This window comes from Pinus tabuliformis, chromosome 6, assembly GCF_031772625.1.
Source record: "Pinus tabuliformis cultivar Carrire ecotype Pingquan chromosome 6, CPIR1, whole genome shotgun sequence".
Taxonomy (NCBI): domain Eukaryota; kingdom Viridiplantae; phylum Streptophyta; class Pinopsida; order Pinales; family Pinaceae; genus Pinus; species Pinus tabuliformis.
In genome coordinates, this window is record NC_142292.1 from 1,492,964,441 (window position 1) to 1,492,988,040 (window position 23,600).

General features: G+C 39.6%; 1 protein-coding gene across 4 annotated transcripts in view; it reads right to left on the reverse strand.

Annotated features, from left to right (window-relative positions):
• Positions 1-271: 271 nt before the first annotated feature.
• The window catches only part of LOC149264312 (uncharacterized), a 52,488-nt gene continuing 29,159 nt past the window's right edge, over positions 272-23,600 (reverse strand). For 2 of the 4 annotated variants that reach the window (XM_089427918.1, XM_089427911.1), the window contains one exon: positions 1,112-1,998. In XM_089427918.1, coding sequence (XP_089284044.1) covers positions 1,786-1,998 — 213 coding nt within the window. In that variant the 3' untranslated portion in view covers positions 1,112-1,785. Of the gene's footprint in view, positions 502-589; positions 1,999-23,600 lie in introns of those variants that run through there. The other 2 variants (XM_089427924.1, XM_089427915.1) reach the window with 2 other exon arrangements.

A 23,600-nucleotide genomic window follows, 5' to 3' on the forward strand; every position in this document is an offset into this window, starting at 1 on the left:
AATGATTGTTATCCTCGATACCTAGTTCAATTCCTGCAAGTAACATGTTGAGTCCTTAATGAGTATATAGTAATAGCCTTGAGCCCTATGTTGACAAAACACCAACCTTCTCACAAATCTGGTATACGCTCGGTAAGGCGAGTTGGAGATGTGTATTTCATACTTGAAAATAAATAAATAATTTCTTAAACTTGGCGTCTTCCTCTGGTAAATCCACACTTAACATAAAAAGAAGTTATCAATGATACACATTAGTTTATTGGACTGCACGAAAACAATTGTAATATTCCCTTTATTTGCAAGAGAAAATTAGTTTACAGCTTCCCAAACACCACAAAAGATGGAGCCAACAAGCATGCTTGTAATTATTAGCATTCTCCTAGAAACAAGATAATATTATATGACATTTGGTCTGCTTTTTCATGAACCTGAATAAAGGTCATTTTCCAGTCCATCAAATGCATATGTCGTCAGTAATTCTCACTCAGGAAATTCTGTACTCTGATCCATACAACAAACTGTATGTTTGATAAACTGCTTATAGTTAAAACTTTCAAATAAATCAAAATGTCACTCAGCTAATTGATCCATAAGAGATTAAGATACAAGTATGGAACCTTGAGCAAGGAAACTCAATAAGGAATAACATTGAACAATATACAAATGAATGCCTAGTATTGAAGGTACACAGTATTGCCTCCGCACAAAATATATTGTCAAAATTGATAGTAGAAGGGAGAATGGCAAACATTCATTAAATAGTTCTTCAATATTTGACACCGTTTTTTTGCCTTGTCCCAATCCCTCCCAGAGAGCATATTACACAAACTAATTTGATTCAACTAGCTGTTACTTCTACATGACGAACAGCATTACTTGACAAGGGAATGAAATGATATAGAGAATCCCATATTGTATATCTGTGTTATGGAATGCTTTACGGCATACTGGCGTTGTAAACTGTAAAGCGCTGGTGTGCTGTTTCTTTTTTCTGGGAGTACTGAATTAGAATCTCAAATTCAAAAAGTAATACCCTTATCATGGAACAGATCGTTTCCTGATTTTTCCATATGTTTAGTACCAAGGTCTGGTGACAGATATTCACTTCATTCACCCTTCATATTTAAAAATCTATGAGCTATTACAGGTTGCCAGAAATTTACACAATCGGGGCTGGAGCTGAAGCCAGACTAAACTGGCCAAAATTGTGCTACTTGATTTAAACTGGCTTGAAGGGCCAGCATATAGTTGCACCTGTACTGACAATTTCAGAATAAGATGCTAAGCTTAAAAAAAATTCTATAGATCTAAAAGGCCTCTCTCAGCAGACAGTACTCTTAGTCAAGTACTATCCAGATTCCAGACAAGAATACCTATTCTGAATAGTTATGCTATTGTGAAAATGAAAAGGATACATGGATGAATGGGTTATGCTACACATTTCTTTATCTCATGGCTTGAACTATTTGCTTGCCGATGGTTTCCATCGTGGAAGATAGCTGTATTCTTGAAAATACTGAGGTTCAGACCATGAAGCCTAGCTCAAATATTATTCTGAGAAAATACATCTCCATTTAATGATGAAAAATTGTGCCAAATGTACTGTCCTTTCAGAATATATCTGAAGGCTTTTCTTTCTCAGCACTCCTCTGAGAAAGAATCCAGGAAAAAAATACATAAAAATGGAGGAGCATAAAGAATGAAAGTTGATCGTAAGATTAAAAAACAGCTTTGCTTTGGCATGATGGAATTTGTAATGAAGTTTCAATGTCAATGTTTTGTATGCTACGAAGGACTGAAAGCTCTATTGCCAAAGCCATCAAAGGAATCAATGTCAGGTGGTTGGTTGCCAATATTCTTCTCACTGTATATTGCACTCCCAATCTTGATTATTCTGCTTTCTACTTCCTCAATAGGCTGCCCAATATGAAGTCGAAGCTCACCCTTTTTTATAACAGTCACCCTTAAGGCTGTTGACATGGCTTCATCATAAAATTCCTGCTAGAAGAAAATCTAGATTAAAACCAGGATCCCCTTTCTGCTACCAATGCAAGAAACTAATTATTTTTACAATATCACCTCATTGTAAAATAGAAAGCCAAAACATGGGTAGAAGTTTAATATCCACAATGGATTTCTCTTAGCTCCTCAGAATAGCAAACCAACGAGAAAAACTGAGCATCGATGACTGAACTTAAGAATAATTACGATAAAGAATAACAAGATTAAACAGGAATACCTAATATCATCAAACATTAAAATAATGACAAGACAAGTAACATTAACTTACAACATCATATAGATTTAGTAGACTTGGTGTATCATCAAGAATATGTAGCACCAAATGTGTAGTATCAAGAATAGGACATTCGAAATGTGTTATCAAAACTAACTGTGACATATAGAGATATAGAGATATAACCGAGACCCTGTATATACTTACGTTGTCTTGCAAAAACATATGTAAGAGATGATACTCAAAATTCAAATGTAAACACTAATCACACATACCTTGTTGTAGGAGACTTACCCTTGGCTGTTGATGTGTGGTCCTTAATGCAGTGATCCTTGAATGCATGTTTTTTCTTGACTTCTAGGAGCTCGATATTGAATGTGTTGTATCTATGTAATTTCGACTCTCCAAGGTCTGAAATTTCGTCCTGTGGTAGCCGATCTGAATCCTCTTTCGAACCCCACAAGTCTGATCAAGATTGGATTCTTCAAGAAAGAGTTATGCTCAATCTCCCACGATGACCTGATTATAGACTGGTTCAGCAGAGTGAACTTGTACGAAGTGTCACATGTCACTGTTGCGACCTTAGGTCCTGAAAACGCTACTCAACAAACTACAATCCGTCCTCTTTCTGTGCTTATTTACGAAATTTGAATCCGATGCCCAGAGAGAAAGTTATGGCGATTTTCCCAACATCACCTATTTGACATGGAATTCAGGAGCCTGCAAAAACCCTAACTTACTCAGATCATATCTCTGAAAATATAACGAACTAAGATCTGAAATTCGGTCATGAGGTTCATCAAGATTTCGGCTCAAATGGGTTTTAATTTCAACTTCTGAAGCTTCGCAGAAACAAAGTTATAGCGAAAATGCCACAATGACCTGTTTGAAGCCACAAAATCACTACTAGAGGAGGATATGAGGGTCATTATTTATATGAATGTCTTGAGTTGAGAGGGTCCTCAACAAGTGAACGTTGGAGGGATTTTAGGAGCAATTTTTTATTATTAATTATTGACTATTCAATGACCACAACCAATTATGAGTGCCATGCCACAACTCCATACGATTTTAGCCCACTAACTGGGGTTACTAACTTCAAACATGAATATCTCTCAAACCGTGAAGAATTACTTGGTGTGCCATATATCAACGGAAACATCTCAACAAGTAGAAGATTCTTGACTCAGAATAGAGTAAGTTGTCAAGTCAAAAAGCCCATGCAAGATCGAGGTAGCCCCTGGTGCTGCTTGGGTTGACATCAATGACAACGACTGATCAACATAATATTTCTTCCATTGAAGATTTTTTGTCCAAGTTCAAGACCCTTAGACTTCTCTTGGAAGATGTTAAGTTAAGAAAGAAGATGGTAGTCTTATCTATTCCATTCTTACTAAGTTGGGGCCAGCCTACTTTGTGTTTGTTCCCACCTTCCATTCTACTAGAGAAGCCTTTATTTGTCAAGGACAAGCCTACAAGCCCCCCTCTTTTGATTCCTTTTGTGATTCTTTAATAAGAGAACAAGAAAAACTCTTACATCTTGGTCTTCTTAATCTTAGAAACTCTTCTAAGAAAGCCTTAGCCGCCCAGCAGCAACCAAGTTCAAAGAATCCTAAGAAGCAGCATCCTAAAAAGACTGGTCCTAAAGCAATCAAGGGTCCTAAGCACTTTCAGTCTCAAAATCAAAAATAAATTCAACAAAATGATAAGGAAAATAAAAACAAAGGGAAGAAGACTGATAGACATTGCAACTTTTGTAATCGAGATGGCCACTTAGAATCCAAATGCTTTAAGAAGATGGAAGCCTTGGAAGCAACAATGAAGAAACATAACATCCATTTGGAGAACTCTTCAACTTCAACTTCATCTTCAGGAATAACACTTTCTACATGTGGTTGTCAAGCATCTTGGTCTGCTTATGCACTAAATGTATCTTCTTCTTCTCATTCTCATGAGTGGCTCATTGATTCTGGAGCTTCTTATCACATGGCCAAAAACAAAGCCACGTTTTCTTCTTTAAATGATTGTAACACCGAAAATATATATGTTGGTGATGATAGATCTCTTAGTGTTGTAGGGACTGGAACTATTCATCTAGACAATGGTCAATTTAATGATGTATTATATGTTCCAACTTTAACCTGCAACCTTCTATCTGTATATCAGATAACTCATTCAGGTGAAGGTAAAATCGTTGAATTTTCACCTCATGGTGTTGTTATTAAGGACCTAAGAGATCCTAGACATATTTTAGCTACTAGCATTGTTGATGATTCTACAAGGTTGTATAAGTTTAACAACTTTGGGTCATCAACTCTTCCCTCGGTATTTTGTTGCTCATAATGATGAAGTGAGCAAACTTTGGCATGAACGATTTGGTCACTTAAACTATCGCTCCCTTCAAAATCTATGTAAAGAAAATATGGTGACAGATCTTCCTATGGTATCTTGCAGAGATGGTGTTGTTCCGGATGTGTACTCGAAAAACATCATTGGGATAGTTTTGAAAAACGTGCCTCTTGGCACGCCTCAACCCTTTTACAGCGTGTGCATAGTGATTTATGTGGTCCACTACCAGTTGTTTCATTCTCCAGCTACAAGTATTTCTTAACTTTCATTGATGATTTCTCCAAACGCACTTGGGTATACTTCTTAAAACTCAAGAGTGAAGTATTTAACATGTTCTTGGCCTTTAAGGCCTTTGTTGGGAAACAATCTAGACATCAAATTCTTAAGCTAAGATTTGATAATGGCGGAGAATATGTTAACAACAAATTCATCAACTTTTGCACTAAGTATGGAATTCAAATGCAACATACTGTTCCATATACTCCACAACAAAATGGTGTAGTTGAAAGGAAGAATCACACCTTAAAGGAAATGGCTAATTGTATGCTTCAATCTAAAGGAATTAGTCTTAATTTTTGGGTAGAAGCAATTAACTATGCAAATTACATAGTAAATCGCACTCCTACTAAGGTTTTAAAGAATATAACTCCTAAAGAAGCATGGAGCTCAATTAAACCAGATGTAAGTCACTTTCGTGTTTTTGGAAGTGAAGCATGGGCCCATATTCCCGATGAGAAACGTAAAGCCTTAGAACCTAAGAGTGAAAATGTATTTTTGATGGATATTCTGAAGATGTCAAAGGATATAGACTTCTTCAACCTAAGTCCAAAAATGTTATCATTAGAAGAGATGTAAAGTTTGCTGAAAATATATTGGCCTACGAGCCTAGTTCGACGGATGTGCCACCTCTCTCTATCCCTTCTACTTCTGAAAATATTTCTTCTTCAGATGATGACAGCAAGGATGATAATCCTCCCCGACCTTCTCGGAATCCTCCTTCAGCTCCTTAGCTTCCAAAATGGGTCCGTGCTACTCGGGATGCAGCAGGTGCTCTTGCAAGTGATCCTACAGATCAACGACGTACACGTTCTCAGTTCGATAGAGCCTCTTCTTTACTGGCTCAAGCTTTAGTGAATTATGATCCTGACACCTTTGTCGAAGCTTCAGGCCATCCAGATTGAGACGCAGCTATGAATGAAGAATATCATTCATTATTGGCAAATGATACATGGGATCTTGTTCCTCTTCCAAAGGGACGAAAACTTGTTAGATGCAAGTGGGTTTACAAAACCAAGTTTGGATCAGATGGAAAAGTTGATAAACATAAAGCTCATCTTGTTGCTAAGGGTTTTTCACAAGTTGAAGGCATCAACTATATGGAAACCTTCTCCCCTGTGATCCCAACCTTATAAACCATGTGAAGTCCAGCCTTAAAAAACAGTTTGAAATGACAAACTTAGGACACTTGCATTATTTTCTTGGTCTTCAAGTCTTGCAATCCAAGGAAGGTATTTCCCTTTCCCAGTCCAAGTATGTTTGTGATCTTCTACTCCACTTTCACATGGAAGACTGTAAGCCAACCCCTTCTCCCTTTCAGTCTGGAGCCAAACTTTCAGTCACTTGTACTTCCCCTGAAGTTGATGCTACCTTATACCGTCAACTTGTAGGAAAACTTTTGTATCTGACCCATACCCGTCCTGAACTTTCCTTTGTTGTTGACCTTATTTCTCGGTTTATGCAAAACCCACATGAAAGTCATTGGAAAGCAGCGAAAAGAATACTTTGTTATGTTCGAGGTACAGTTCAGTTTGGGATTCATTACAGTGCAGAAGCATCTCCTCTATTGGTTGGTTTTATTGATTCCGATTGTGTTGGTGACCCTGATGATCAGAAGTCTACTGCAGGTTATGTCTTCACTCTTAGTTCTGGACCTATTACATGGGCTTGCAAGAAACAAAGTGCCATTTCTCTTTCTTCAGCAGAAGCAGAGTATCGTGGCGCCGTAGAAGCTAGTAAGGAAGCCTTGTGGCTTCGTCAGATACTGTCAGAGTTTGGCTTTCAGCAGCAACATCCAACTACACTTTGGTGTGATAATCAAAGTGTCATTCAACTATGCAAAGATCCAGTCCAACATCAGTGCAACAAACACATTGAACTACACATGCACTTCATCATAAAGCTCATTCATGATCATGTTCTTAAAGTGCAATATTGTTCAATCAATGATCAAGTTGCAAACATCTTTACAAAGGCTCTCACAGAGGCGAAGTTTACTAAACTTCAATTTATGGTTGGAGTTCAGGAAGTTGTCACTAAGGGGGGATAGGCTCTAATGCCTCCTTCTTTCTCCTATTGTGTCATATTTATACATCCTTCAATCCTATCTCAAGTTGTTCTTAATGGGGGATGTTAGGATATTCCGATACATAGTAAATAATTAAGTATACCTTGGTCTAGTGTAGAGTTAGGTGAAGTGTGTTTCTTTAATATGTACTTTTGTAACTTACAATCTGACGGTCATGATATGTTCTAGACATGAAGTGATCCAATGGTTCATTCTCTCTTCGGTATTACCGACACTTGATCCGTGGCTTAACACCCGATTGGTCCATGATCTCTATTTAAAGAGCATGGAGGGTCATTTTTAAGGTGACTGTTCATGAGAGAAACTTATGTAAATTTTCTTTCTTTTACATTAATAAATTGCTTGAAGTGGCCGCGTTGGCTCATGCCGTGGACTGTTTCCCTCTTTGAGGGTTTTAACCACGTCAAGAATACTGGTTTCTTGATCTGTAATCTGTTTGTGAGCAGTGTCTTTTGGTGTTCTATCTGAAGAACTTACCTTGTAAATTCCTACACAAATCAACCCAAAAACAGTCCGAAAATATTTCGTCAAACCTAGTCAACAAAAGTCAACACTGCAGTCAAACCCTTATGTAGTCAACGCTGGTCAAACAGTACAGTCTGCCTCGATTTTTATGCCCAAAAATGCGGCCTGCCCAAACAGAGATATCCCTCACAAAAACGCAATCAAACAGGTGTATGTTGCTGGTCAAAACCCTTCCTGCAACTTCAATCAACGCAGGAACAGAAAAGAACTGTCCTTCTTCGCATGTGTGGAGAGCTGCCTCAAAAATCTGTATCCAATCATGAAAGGAGAGAGATGTGAGTGAAGTGTCTAAATGAGGAGGAGGCTCCTTCTATTTATATGCAACATTGTGGGCTTGAGGGTCTAAATTAGATCACTGGCCGACGTTGGCAATTTGTCCATAATAGAAATAAATTCATAATTCCATTTGTACATGTCAAAATGAGATGATCTTTAGATCAATCCTACACCTCTCAGAAAGAGGAATCCAATAAAAATATCCGCTGCCTCATACGAGTTGCCCAAGGTGAAGTTTGGCCCTAGTTGCCAAATTTAACATTATTCAATCACAAGGTACACTCCTAGACCAAGGCTTCCTAAAGATGCAAAGTCTTTCTTAGTTTTTTGTAGGATAATAACCATAGAAAGGTTGGGGACCACAAGAGAGACCTATAGGGAATCCAAGCAAGGCCTAGCGTTAGAAGATGATTCTCAAAGAGATATCTAGGTCAAACAAGGATGAGAAAAGTTGATGAATGATTAACTTCCTTTGAGTTTTCAAGAGCATATGACCTTTGGAAATGCTGCTAACTAGAGAAGTTCAAGGATAGAATCAATTTAGGAGCTAGGGCTTGAGATTTCTTTCAAGCCACGGGAATTGCTTCAAATTTTGAGGGGAACTAGAGGAAACCCAAGAGCGGTATCCTACCAACTCGCTCCACAAATTGACTTTTTCCAATGTAGTTAGCACTAGGCCCTAGATGACCTTCTAGGGTCAGGGTAGAAAATTAAAAAAGGGTGAGAAAAGAAGATGTTTTAGGTTGATCAACTAGGATTAGGACCAATGCCTTTTAAATTGGGAGAAATGGAGTCAAAATTCCCTTTGATGAATGAATTTCACTATATCAAGGAGACCTATGCAGCTTTTGCTAACCCTAGAGAGGCAACAACTTGGCTACAAGAGGTATTTATACTTCATTTGGCAAAGGTTGATGGAGGTTTGAGGATGCAACAAGCAAAATGAACCTTTATGAACCACACTTGTTGGTTCGCAACGCGTCGACAAATGAATTTTGATGTGATTATCGCCGAAAATCTGTCTCAAAAATTGGATATGGATCACAAAAGCCTCAATTCAATAATTATCTAACATGTAATGCATGCAATACCTCAAAATCCCAGTGTTTTCATGAATCCACATTTAATTAGGGCACATGTAAGATTATGACATTACATTCCATACATTAAACATGTAACAAGGTAAATATATAACATCAAAACAACACCTACAAGATAATGCGAGTATATCCATCCATCACATTTGCAAATAGTAGCTCCAAGGCAAGTTAGCGAATATCCTAAACATCAAAATGCATTAATAACTACCAATTTCGTCCATCAATTATAGGTCCAAATTCTTTTGACAAGAGAAATCCCAATCCAACTGATGATGAGCTACAAATGAGGTTCTCATTGTATTTATATGAGCCTTTAGAAGTTCGATTTGGTCTAATTAGCCTAATTTAGCCCCTAATCAATATTTTAATGTGCAAATAATAGCCCTATTGGTGACAAGCCAACCAAATAGCTCAAAAGTACAAAATAAACCTTCCTAATGAGGCCAAAATGATAGAATAATGGTGCAAATGACCGTTGGAAGGCCAAGATAAGTCCTCCATGTACCATGATGAAAAGGAGGGCTCCCAAAATGATGACCAAGGGAGTGGCCCCTTGGTTTCCAAGCAAAACAATTATGGTGCTCCCAAGTGGCTGTGGGGCACAATCAAGGGTCTCATGGGTCTCCAACTGGATCAAACATGTCAATGCTCCATCAATAAGGGCTAGAATGATGACATAAGCCCTCCCATGTCTCTCCGGATGAGACAGAACCCCATCTAGGCCCTGGATCAACTGCCAAGTGTCAGGTACAAGAGTGTGGCTGACTGGGCAACATGGTCCAAGTACATCATCACCTCTGTATAGCTGGGGCACGCACAAGCAGTGTGTGGTGTTGAAGAAGCCCATGGCATGGCAATCAATGCTCTGTTGTGGTGGAGGCCCATGGCTCTCAACACTCACCCTACAAATGCCATTATGACCCTCTAGAGGGCTTAGACCCTGTAGAGGGGGACCAACTCCAAATGGAGACCCACCCTCAATCCTGTATAAGATCCAATGCATCTCCTCACCTTCCAGTACAACAATTCATTAGTGTAATTGAGTAAATAAGCTTGAAAACAAGGGGAAAAAGTGGACACTTCATAGTGGCATGCCCTTCCAAATGGGCTTTAGAAAGTACATGTGTTTCCTCGCTCAACAAGAGAGGTTAATAAAAGACCCTAGTAGGTGGTTTCAACCTATAAGGGAGCAACAAGTCCATGGTACATCCATCAAATGCCAGGGGTCATGTGAAATGATGGTGGAACGAAGTAGGGCAATAAGGAAGACTTCAAGCCACATGCCATGATACAAGGGTAGCTATAATGATGGAAGCCCACACATTGGGTGTATAGATGTAGGAGGGAGCAATCGTGGTACATGAGTTACTCCAACCTTTGTTTTTCCACCCTTCTTCTATGCCTTTTGCCTTTTTTTTATTTTTCTTTCTTTTAACTGCTTGGGGCTCCATGGGATGAGAACATGATGTGTATGATATGGAAGTGATTACCCCTTTAAGTTTGGGCGGCTCATCGCCCACCAGGGATTGGGACGATCATGGGTTCCTTAATGATGCAAGGGGGCACATATAGGGGGCCTAGGAAACAGTGTGATGGCCATAATGATAAGGGGTAGAGCTCATGTTTGGCTTTTGCCCATGTGCTAAATTCTTATGTCCCGACCATCTTTTGCATTTTGTGGTACATTTCCTATTATAAGTGCCAAATTATGCTTTTAACTTTCTTTTTAGCTACATCAACCTTCGGGGCATTGTTTTGTTGAAGAATCTAGGGCACTTATAGTTAATGTGATTCTTCTTAGCTTGATAACTATTTGTGAGGAGTTTTAACTTTTCTTCTTAGCATAGTCTTCACTTGTTATTATTAGAGTGTGTCTTCTTAGTTCATCAAATAGCTACCAAAAACAAAAGAGACAAGAACACACGATGTTGGCTTTCTGCCAGGGCCAAAACCTCTCCCTCTTGGAGAGGAAAACCCGCACAAAATTCTTCTTATAGAGATTCCAATTGACGAATACCAAGACCTTGACCCTTGACCTATTAGGCCACTCCAAGACCAAGACACCAATCCTCTTCTACATCAATGCTGAGATCATCATCACTGTTGCTCCATCACTGAGGTCTTCATATGTATAGGAGAGCTGAGTATAGATTCACTGATATTATGACAATCTCATTATGACCTTTATATCTTCATCAAGAACAAGATTGTGACTGCACCTATATGCCGAGATAGTGTGTTACTATGAGTTCCTTCAATTATGCCGATGCAATGTGTTACTGTGAGATCCTTTCATCATACCGAGACAATGTATTACTATGAAATACTTCCATCATGCCTAGACAGTGTGTAGTATAGAAGGATTACTTAGATCATCCTTACTATGGTTATGACAGTGCTGAGATTTGTACCGAGGAGGAGACTATGTCCTTCCATCATGCCGAGAGTATCTCACTGTATCATCCATCCGAGATTGCAGTGACACTTCCTCATCCGAGATCCTGAACTGCTGCTCCTAATCCAAAATTCCTGCACCTCTTGTACCCATCCGAGATTGCAGATAAGTCCGAGTTTCTTACTGCACTTGTCCGAGATTTCAGAGCTCCTGTACCTTCATCCGAAATCTCAAAGACATCTGAGATTGTTGTTTTCTGTGGTGACCTCAGCGAGCTATTTATAGTTGTCACGTCTCTATAAATAAGCCGACATGACAGTGAAGTGTTGTGTCACTTCATTTGAGCCAACATGACTGTTCTTTATATCATTTTGTTGGCCGACTTGACTGCATTTGACATCGTTTTGTTTGCTGTTCTTCTCAAGAGGATTGTGCTTGTCTTGGAGGGATTTTTTAGACTAGTATTACTATTCATTTACACATAGGCTCAAGAAGAGTTCCTTATACATAACTTTGACTCTTTGATTTTCCTAGACCTATGTTATGAGCAAGAAACTCATTCTTAAAATTTACAAAAATAATATTTCTTTTTCTTGACAGGTAAAAAGATCAAAATTACATTTGTAAATACCGAACCTAGTTACCCTTTCTTCAACACGTTCTAGACTCAACCCAAAGCATGGACAAGGGGAGGTGTAGGTAACACCTTCTGGACCCAATGGACAAATGTGGACCCAAATGGGAAAAGTGTGAAAGGGGTTATAATGAGCAGAGAGGAGTGAGATATATGGTGTCAAGAAGCGGGACCACGCAACCAGTCAAGGTTTCCCATGTAGTGTCACTCCTAAAGCTAGTAGCCAATAGAGGAGATCCCACGAGACTAAGATACAAGATTAACCACCAGGTTGGGACAAGAGAACAAGGGTGCAATCCAAGCCCATTCTTTCTACTGAATCGCCCCACTATTCCATGTCCAATTGTGTCCAAGGAAAGCGAGCATAAACCCCCAATTACATAATGAGAAGCCGTACCTTCGGGGTTGGAAGGCCCACCTTCAAACATATGATCATAACAGATGGGCGAGTGCACATAATGGCTAGCTCAGGTGGCGGAGGATGATGGCACATGAGCTATTAGGTGGTTGCATGGGGCTGCTGGGTGCCAGTTGAAGACGAATCTAGGAGCAAATTTCTCCTATAGGGGTCACCCACTGGTGGTGGGTAACAAGGCCCTTGTGAATGTCTCGAGATTGATGCATGGGGAGAAACTTGGAATGGGATATATTTATGAGGGCATGGATAGGGCCAAAGAGGCCATCAAGACTTTCTACAAGGGAGATGAATCTAAATATCTCCCTTTAAGGCAACTTATTGATTCCAGGTGGGACAAGTAGCTACATTGACCATTGCATGCAGCAGGAGCATATCTCAATCCGAGCTTATTCTATAATGAGGGGTCTAACATTAAAAAAATTCTCAAGTTGATGAGAGGTGTCATGATATGCATTCATAAGATGTTCCCAAATCAAGATATTCAGGACAAAATCAACATGCAATGAGATATGTACAAGGAAGCATTTGGCATGCTTGGATTCAGCTCAAGCCAACGTCTCAAGGACAAGAAAATGCCTTGTAAGTGCAAATTGTTAGAACATAGCTTGTAATTTTGCTAGTTTTCTTTATATGTTTGCCATTTCAAATTGATAATCTTTGTTGTTATTTTTTTACAACTCATTGGTGGATAGATTGTGGCTTTGAGGCACCACAGTTACAAGAATTTGCCATCAAAGTTATGAGTCAACCCTGTAGCGCTGCTACTTGTCAGCACAATTGGTTAGCATTTGAGCACATCCACAACAAAAAGAGAAACAGATTGGAGAATGAGAGGTTGGAAAAGTTGGTTTTCATCTATTACAACCTTCAAATGCTCACAAAACAACTGCAGCCAAAGGATCTAGATCCAATTTTATTAAATAGTATTGATTTAGAGTCTGATTGGGTTGTGGAAGAGTCCCCTGATTTGAGTTGTCTTGATGAAGAGACTGAGGATCTCTCTAGTTTGCCATCTCAAATGGAAACTCCAAATAAACCTGGCATAGTCCTGCATGAGACTCAAGATTGTTATGGGACTATGACTTATCATTTATGACATGTATTTGAATTTTGAACTCACTGCCATTTTCTATTTTGATTATGGAATCATTATTTCTTTTCTTATTCATTATCTAAATGTTTTGCTTACAAAAATCGAATATGTTATGTTGTACTATCATAGCTATGAGATGATCTTATGAATTATTTTGCATATATTGTGGTTTTACTAACTTATAAGGATTGGAAATGTCATTAGTTTCTTTTTTGTGCTTAAAATTTACCATATTTTAAGGTTTTTTTTGTATTTTGCCAAGTCTTATATGGGTCGTTCCTGATTCTTATACCATTCACCCAGTCAATAGCTAGACGAGTCTTATAAGAGTACGAATCGTGCAACACTGGTCATAAATACATCAATGGCTAAAATTTTAATTATGAAGACCAACCATAGCTACAAAAATTCAACAAACACTATGTGCATTATGTTTACATTTTATTATTGTTGCTAATGTAATATTTTTCCTCTCAATAAATTTAATATCTCTCCACTTAATTTTAACATTTGGTATCAGAGCAATTTTGGCTTCAGGGGATGCCTCTATTGCCAAGGGTTTATTTGGCCTGGTAGATGGAGAAATCGATGCAGAGTAGTGGTGTGCAAAGTTTGTTGGACTTCGAGGTGTTTTGGCTCTGATATTCTCGCAGGGCTTGATCAGGTCATGCAAGAAGATGTCCATGTTTTGTCTCTATCATTGAGTGGAGGCGCGGTGCCTTATTACAAAGATGGGATTGCACTTGGTGCCTTCAAGGCTATGGAGAAAGGGATATTTGTCTCCTATTTGGGTGGTAACTTGAGGCTAGATCCCATGATGTAAGCGAATGTTGCTTTATGTATTACTATGATCGGTGGAAGCACTGTGGATCAATATTTCTCGGCATTTATGCTGCTTGGCAATGGTGCAAGCTACAATGGGGTGTTGTTGTACAACAAGAAAGGACTTCCAACTGGGAAATTTCCACTTATATATGTTGTCAATGCCAGCAATGGTAATACAAGCAATTTGTGCCTAGTGAATATGTTAGATTTGAAGCTTGTGATGGGCAATATTGTGCTCTACGATAGAGGAGTTAGTGCAAGAGTGGCCAAGGGGATCATGGTCAAGCAGGCCATAGGTATGTGAATGATACTTTCAAATAACCCCTCTAATGGTGAACGACCCATATTCTGGAAGCAAAGGTCATGTATTTCATAGCTGCGGATTATATGGAAAAACATAGATGGGTTCGTACCCCAAGTAGAGGGGGAATCTAGCTGACAAGGGAGATTGTGTTAGGGATGGAAAAGCAATAGGGTTCACAGTTCACACATTTAAGTAAGTCGAGGTTTCAGGTTTCCCACCAAAGTGAGGCTACGAGGATGAATATTTTGGTGATCAAATGCAATGGTAGCACCAGGTTTTCCACAAAGGAAATGCTTCAAGTGTGAAATTAACCTGTGAGGTATTCTCACTGTTTTCGGGGAAGTTGCTACACCAGCGACAAGGAGACTGTAGTAATCGTGGCTACGACAACTACAATGGTGATTATGAGTAGCGATGGAATGCATTTTAAGAAAATCTGCATTGGCAAAACGATGGGATGGTAATATGCCACCATGAAGCGTGAGGTGTGTGCCCAGGTCACTGCTCATGTTGAGTCTTCTTCCCAAGGATGTGAGGGGAGCCACAATGGGTGTCGATAATGTAGGGGTGAATTCTGCTACCTATGACCTAGAGGGACTAATGGGCACTGCCAGTGGTGATCAAAGTCTCGACCGAATGCTTGTGGCAGCACATCCTTATGTCGATGGGGGGTTGCCCCTAGTGGATATGGTTCAGGTTATGGTGAGATGGCAGCGGTGAAACTCATGGAGTGAATTATAATGTATGTCAAAGGCACTTGCAAAGTGGTTGACAAAAATGATTCAATGAAATGATGGTTTCATTGGTGAGCTGCAACAATGGAAGTCAACTTTGAAGAGGAGAGTAGTGAGACAAAGGAGTACTAAATGTGTGAAAATGAGAGGATGGTCATATAAGGGAGAGCAACAACATTAAAAAAAATATTATAATGGAGTAAAATTTTTATTGCATGTAAATGGGCATGTTGCGATAAGACTTGCTAAGGCATGCATACCCTTGGGAAATTACCGTTAAAGTTTGGATTTAAACCTAGGTGATAGGGGGCACGTTGGGTTAACATATGCCCTTGGTATAAACTTTGAGGGAGGTAAGGGCTAGAGTGAGCGAGGGTGACTCACTTGGTTGGTTTCGCCGGATTTGGTCAAGGGAAACCCCAAGTCAAAGTTTAAGGGGGAATTTTTAGGTAAACTTGACTTAGGGAAAGAGTAAAAGTTGATCAGGTCAATAGTAGTGGTTTTGGGCCCATGTTTTTTTGGTTGCCCATAGTTTTGTGCCCATGGAATTCATGTGATGGAGCCTTTAAAAGGTTGGGAGGAACTCTATTGCAATGGGCCAAGGCATGTGCGCAGTGAAGGTTCACTAGGTTGGCTTGGCTAGGGATCTAATGGAATTTTGTTAGTTGGGTTTTCCCCCAAAGTTGGGGTTTTCCCAAGGTAAATATTGTGTGCATTATGTTTATGTTTTATGATTGTTGTTGATGTAATGTTTTTCCTCTTGGTAAATTTAATATATCTCTTGTTAATTTCAACACTCGTTCTTCTTGACAAGATGGGGCTTGTTATTCTTGTAAGTTGGTGCTTACAGAGGATTGGTGTCCTCACAACTGGTTGTAATAAATTGAAGATTGCTTGAAAATCATTTCTTCTTCGAGTCTAGATTCTCATTTTAATTTATGTGTTCAAGCATTGTGTTGATTATGTGAAGAGATTTAATTTTTAAGACTAATAAATTGAAAAAGTTCGAAACTGAGTTATATTGATTCAGCCCCCCCTCTTAGTATCAGTGTATTTTAAACACTAATCACTAAAACATGCAACCTCTTATTGCAATGAATATGCTCCTCATGGACTTTTAGAACTCTTCTAATTTCTTGAACCTCTTTGTGGTCTATCAACTCTGCACAAAGATAAATTTTCCCAACTAGTTCCAGGTTCCCAATTCTGCCTAATCCTAATTCCCTTGCCACACCTTCAGGGCCCAAACAATTTCTATGGTTTCTACGTTTCAGAATATAGAATGCTTCCCAAAATGCATGTAATAAACTATAAGACTACAAGGTAACTAGAAGAAGGGGCAAAGGAGCATCTCATACCTCTCAAACTCAAATAAACAATGTCCTTCGGGTTTAAGAGTACCCTTTTGCTGGAATGGCTCCAAGGAGGGAGCTCCCCTAGAAACTTACAACAAATAAGAAACAAGAAGCCAAACACACTCCTAATTAAACTAGAATGAGTTCTTACGAAATCACACAGAGTAATTTAAAGCTCGATTCCTCTTCTTTATAATTACTTGTGAATGTTAGTTTCTTATTATGTGTTATGTCTTCTTCATCAAACAATTATACAAATGTTCAATCAATCAGGAAAAACAAAGAGACGGGACACCATAATTAGGCTCCAAGCCAGGGCAAAACCCCAAAAGGGGGAAAACCCAACAACAATCCTTCTCTTATAGAATCAGATCAAAATGAGATATCCAAGACCAAGACCAAGACCAGAACTGCCACCAAAATTCCAAGTCCAACCCTCCTCCAAGTCACCTCCAAAGTCATAATTCAACATAGGTCAAACTTGTCAACTCCTCGAAATTTCGGGCCTACAAAAGAGGGGGACAAAAACAAACCTTCAACTACTTAAAAAATTTCGTCCTTTTTCTCATTAAGGTTCTTCCACATGTGCGAGTTTCTCTTCCTTCTTCTTTTAGGTTTGTTTCTTCTTCGTTGGTTCAAAAAAAATGCTTCTTGTATTATGCTTGAATTTGTGTCCCAAATAGGTCAAATATGTCTTCTATATATATCTGTCCAAGAGGTCGAATAGGTGGCTCTTGGAGGCCTAGGCCGATTTGTCCCAAGGAGGGCTGACTTGCTCATTTGGTGGACTTTGACTCAAACAAAAATTCAAATTCATTTTTCTTACAAATGTCCAAAAGGGACATGACTCAAATATGTTTTCTTTTGACTCATAATAATTTTTTTTTACTCTTTTTGACTCTATAAGCATAACGAACATGCTTTGACCAAAATAAAATAATAATAATAAAAATGATCAAATTTTATCACATTATGAAGACCAACTCTAGTTACATTTTCAACGATCCCTCTTAACTACGAAGGTCTTCATAATGACTCAACAGTTTAGTCTCAAGTTGAAATATTCATATAAGAAAGGATCTAGATTGATAAGCATCAATGATGATTACATCATCATAGCTAGCACTATCAAAATACCAAGGCCTTGACAAGTACGCTCTATCTCTCCACTAGATTAGAGCACAATGCTAGGAGGCATTTAAATTTGGACACCACCACCTCTCAAGGCACATACCCAACCCGACTATTCCCAAGGTATGACCTCATAGGGCCATTTCCTAATCCAAGGAAAAGTAAGTCCTTCAGATCATTCTTTACCAAGTCCATGTATCCAACTTAGGATGTTAATCCTAGTTAACCACAATATATGACTCAAGAATGTACGCCCCCGATGCTTATCCAATCCACCATTCTCCCTACCAGTGTCCATGCACTAGGCTTACCACTGTTAGTCTTGGCCATAATACGTGACACATGGAAAACAAGGTTTCCATCCTCACTCCCTCTCAACCAGGGAGGAGATAACTACAAGCCCAAGCTTGTGTCGGAAGTACTCATACTTCCCTTACATCAGCTACCTGTTCTTCCGTGGAGATCTGTTGTAGCTTCTCGGCTCCTATCTGCATCATACTCTCGAATCATAAAGCACTTCGACCTTCCTAGTTCTCTGACAATCTTCATGCAACTTTAATCAATATCATAATCGAATCCAACATGTCATCAAGTAGTTCATCAAACACCTTATGGAGCCAAACTTCTTCACAGTTGATTGTACAAGCCTTCACATCTTCTTCCTTCGCATTGCAACAGAATTATGCTTCATGCTCTTCCAAGAAATCATACCAGTTCCCAACCATCAATAGTATCTTTATTTGTCATCAACATTGCCAACACAATTGATGTGTCCTTGAATAAATCAGGAATCCAATCAACTTAGGTAATGATGTATCCATCCAAAATCTTGCAGCTCCCTTTTTCCAACAGAGGTAAGTGAACTTCTTCCCTTTTATTAAGTCTTGCTTTCATGCTACCATCTAATCAACTTCTTTGATGCATACTTCAAACTGCTCTCCTTCTTATTATGATTTAGATAAATCTTCGTACTTTGCTACTATCTTCCAATTCTTCCATCTACTAATAAAGCTTAGATAGTTCTTGATTTGACTTGCAAACTTTATTAGAAGACTATGAAAGAACAAATATCATTAAGCAAAGTGCATAGACAAAATAGCAACGATTAGTAATCAAAGAGAGGAGATGTAGAATACTTCTTTTTTTTAGGAGAGTCAACTCCCTCTTAATCTTGGACCTTTTCATTAGCCTTGTCCTCACATCAGCATGATGTCATTCCTATCATTCTCAAGAGCTAGGTTTTTTTACAATGAAAATGATTAGTTAAGGTTTTGTTCCTAGGGTTCTCTAACTCAAAACTTTATTAGGGTTTACAAACCGTAGATGCTTCAGTATCTAAACCCTGTTATTCTTTAAAATTACAATTTCTACAAGCATACTAATGAGTTAGTTGCAAAAACCTTAGAGATGCTATTGACAAGCTTTCTATGTGATGGGGATCATTTCATTTATTGATCACAAAAACTGTTAAAATTGGCAACTAGGGCCAAACTCCATGTGGGTCACCTCATTTATGGCAGCTGATATTTTTCCTAGATTCCTCTTGTCGAGTGGTGTAGGATTGATCTAAAGATCATCCGATTCCAACAAGTATTTATGGAGATATGAACTTATTTGTAATTGCTTAACAAATTGTCAAGGTCGGCCAGCAACTAAATGTGTGGCACAAATCATATAAATACAGGTGAGATTGATTCATTTCAAATCATCTCATCATCTCTCATTCTTCTCCCTCTCCTTGTATGATTGGGTATACACAAGGAAGAGGATCTCTCACACGTGGGAAGCAAGAAGACGCAGGCTAAAAGAGGACGCATAAATTGTTGACTGCGTTGACCGAGTTTCACTGAGGCGGCTGAAGGCATCTTTGACCTGCGTTGACTCATCAAGGGTGCAGTTTTGGTGTCGCTGCCTCTCCTAGACAAGCCGTAGACTTTGGCACAAAAATCGAGGCAATCCGTCCACAAGTTTGACTAGCATTGACTGCCCTAGTTTTGGGCAGCAAGTTGACTTCAGTCAACAGCAGTTTGACTGTGCTTTTGGGGTTGTTCAAGCGTTGTTTCTTCAAGCTGTTCAAGGGCTAGTTGACCGGAAATTGACCAAGCATATTGGAGGTCAATTTCAACTCGTTTGACCAAGTTTGACTTTGCTGATCTAGGGTTTGCTGCTGCTGATATAAAATTACATAATTCTGATTTTGTACTATTTCTCTCTGCTGAACTATTGAAGATAAAAGAAGATTTGATCAAAGGGTTTCCCCGCATTGGGGTTTTTCCCTGGCTAGCCGCCACATCTTGTGTCTCTTGTCTTGGCTTGTTTTCTGTTGATCATTTAATGTTCTATCTACACTTTACTTAATGTATATGTGATTGTTAATCTGTGGCTAATAAGAAGAAAAGAAGTAAAGTGCTCTAAGCATAGAACATACCATAATTTAACATGGTATCAGAACTGAGGTGAAGACAAAGCCCAAGCAAGAGCAATCACCGAAGAGAAGGTTGGCAAGGCTATCCTAAAAACTTCATGGGGTCCTCAACACTCTTCCCCGCCAAAGACAAGCTCTGTGAGAAGTCTGACTATCACGGATGGAAGATGTCTCTCGATCTGACTTTAGAAGATCAGGAAGTGTTGGACCATGTGAGAGGCAATATTGTTGCGCCTCCATCAAATGCATTCGCTGCTGCCAAAAGCAAGTGGTCCAAGGGAGAAGTCAAAGCAAGAAAGATCATCCGGGACTCTATCGAGAAGCGCCTGGTGGCCTATGTTTCCGAGCTGACAACCTCCAAGGAAATCTACGATAGACTGGTGAGTTTATTTAAAGTTAATGATGCAAATCAAGTTTTGTTCCTTAGAAATAAGCTGAAGGAAATTAAGAAGGGCAAAGATGAGAGTATGCAAGCATATTTCTTAAGGATCACCGAGATCAAGAATGATCTCCTATCTATTGGGGAAATAGTTCCTGACAAGGAAATGACTATCACAACTCTTGGAGGACTGCCACTTGAATGGTATATATTGAGGACTACTCTTCTCAACAATCATGTCATCGCAAGATTTGAGGAATTGATGGCTAGATGTATTCAAGAAGAGACAAGGATGGAAGCAAGAAATGTCGACACTTAAAGGCCATCCCTCTGCCTTTTCTTCTCATGCTAAAAGAAGAAACAATTCTGGGGCTAAATCCAAAGGAAAGGCTAGACCTAAGGGTGGAAGAAAAGGTCAATGTTACAATTGCAACAAAATGGGCCACTATGCAAGGGAGTGCCCTGATAAAAGGGACTCACACCATGACGATGACCAAAATCACTCTCAAAGCAATCAAAGGAATGACAGGTCCAATGGCAAAGGGAAAAGAAATGCCAGAAATCAAGGAAGAGGACAACCCCTCAAGAGGGCAAGAAACTCCAGGTATGAATCTAACGTTGTTAACAATAAGCAAGATGAATATTGTCTACCAGCGGCCCTCTCTACTACTACTCCCCTAGACACGCTGGGAAATTGGCTTATTGATAGTGGTGCCTCAAGGCACTTCACTGGTTTTAAAGAAGCTCTCTCTAATCTGATAGAGAAGGAGACCAACCTGGAAATTGTTCTTGGGGACAACGCAAAATATCCCGTGAAAGGCGTAGGGAATGTCACTCTTCAATTGAATCAAGGTAATACAATTCATTTGCAAGAAGTCATATATGTACCTGGTCTCAAAAAGAACTTGGTGTCCGTTTCAGCAATGGAAGACAAAGGCTACAAGGTAACCTTCATCAATGGCAAGGTACGTGTATGGAAAAAGAATTTTAAAGAAGCTTTCACTCTTGGGTTTCGAGTCGATTCATTATATCAGGTCGGAGGAAGTACGCTGGTGTCATGTCTTGTGACACATCACTTCAGTCCGAACTATGGCATCGGAGGTTTGCTCACCTTCATTATAAAGCTCTACCCAATGCAAGACAAATGGTGACAGGGATGCCCAAGTTCCGAGTAGAGCAAGAAGGTGTATGTCCGAGATGTGCCGAAGGGAAGCTCAAAAGGGGACCATTCCCCTCAAGCCAAAGCAAGACCTCCGATATATTGCAATTGGTTCACTCAGACATATCTGGTATGATGCCTGTGAACTCCTTGGGAGGATATTTATATTACCTCACTTTTACAGATGACTATTCTCGCAAGACTTGGATATACTTCTTGAAAAAGAAGGATGAAGTGTTCACTTGGTTTCGTCACTTCAAAGCCTTGATTGAGAATCAAACCGAAAAGAAAATCAAGATCTTAAGGACTGATAATGGGACTGAGTATGAATCCAATGAGTTCCATGACTTTTGCAAAGAAGCTGGCATTAAGAGGGAGACTACAACACCATATACTCCTGAGCAAAATGGTGTGGCGGAAAGGAAGAATTGTACGATTGTGGACGTTGTCCATGCTATGCTTCACGATCAAAGACTTCCGAAGTTTCTATGGGCCGAAGTTGCAAATACCGCCGTATATGTGCAAAATCGATGTCCTCATCAAGCATTGGGTTCCAAGACTCCTGAAGAGATGTTCACTGGTAAGAAACCTGACGTATCTCATTTTAGAATTTTTCGAAGTCTGGTATATTTTCATGTGCCGAAGGAGAAGAGGAATAAATTGGGTGCATCTAGAAAGAAAGGAATCTTCGTGGGCTATAGCGAAAACACTAACGGCTATAGAATCTATGTGGCTAGTCAAAGGGAAATCGAGATTAGCCATGATGTCACCTTTAACAAAGATATGGCTCTTAGCAAAGTTGACAATCTTCCTACTCAAAGGGGATCTAAAGAAGCTGACACCAAGGAACCAAAGGAAAAGGAAGATGAGACGATGCCCAATGTGGAAGAACCTATGGATCCTATTGATCCCCCTCCACAAGAGCCTTCCTCTTCTAGGAAGAAGCCTTCATGGCTTAGGGGGACACTTGATGATGCTGAAGGGCACATAGCACCCAGGGGAACCTTCCGGGAAAGTAAGAAGCTGACCAGGTATCAGGGATACTTGACCATCATGAGCACAATCATCCAAAATGAGCCTTCGTCATTCGCAGAAGTTGTCAAGCATCAAGTATGGAAGGATGCTATGACTGAGGAATATGAGTCCATCATGAAAAACGATGTCTGGGATGTGGTCCCCAGACCCCAGGACAAAGCAGTTGTCACTTCAAAATGGCTTTACAAGATAAAGCATGCAGTTGATGGAAGTACGGAAAAGTATAAGGCTCGTTTTGTCGCTCGTGGCTTCTCTCAGAAGGAAGGTATAGACTATGACGAGATATTTGCACCTGTTGCTCGATATACCACCATCCGCTCGATCATAGCCCTTGCTGCTTTGCAAGGATGGAACCTACATCAGATGGATGTCAAGACCACATTCTTGCATGGTTTGATCAAAGAAGAGGTCTATGTGGAGCAACCCAAAGGATTTGAGATTCATGATCAAGAATCTCATGTGTGCAGGTTGAAGAAGGCCCTCTATGGGCTGAAGCAAGCACCCCGAGCGTGGTATGAGAGGATCGATAGCTACTTGATGACGTTGGGATTCACTGGGAGTGAAGCTGACCCTAACCTTTACTTTAAGGTTGAAGATGACAATCCTCTCATACTGGTGTTATACGTTGATGACCTATTTCTAATAGGTGCAGACCCTCTCATTCACAAATGTAAGAGGGAGTTGGCTTCTGAATTTGAGATGAAGGACCTAGGACTGATGCACTATTTCCTAGGACTAGAAGTCTGGCAGAAGCTAGGGGAGATTTTCCTATCTCAAGGAAAATATGTAGTGAAGATATTGGAGAGATTCGGTATGGTGGACTGCAAGCCCGTGACTACCCCGATGGAGCTTGACTTCAAGA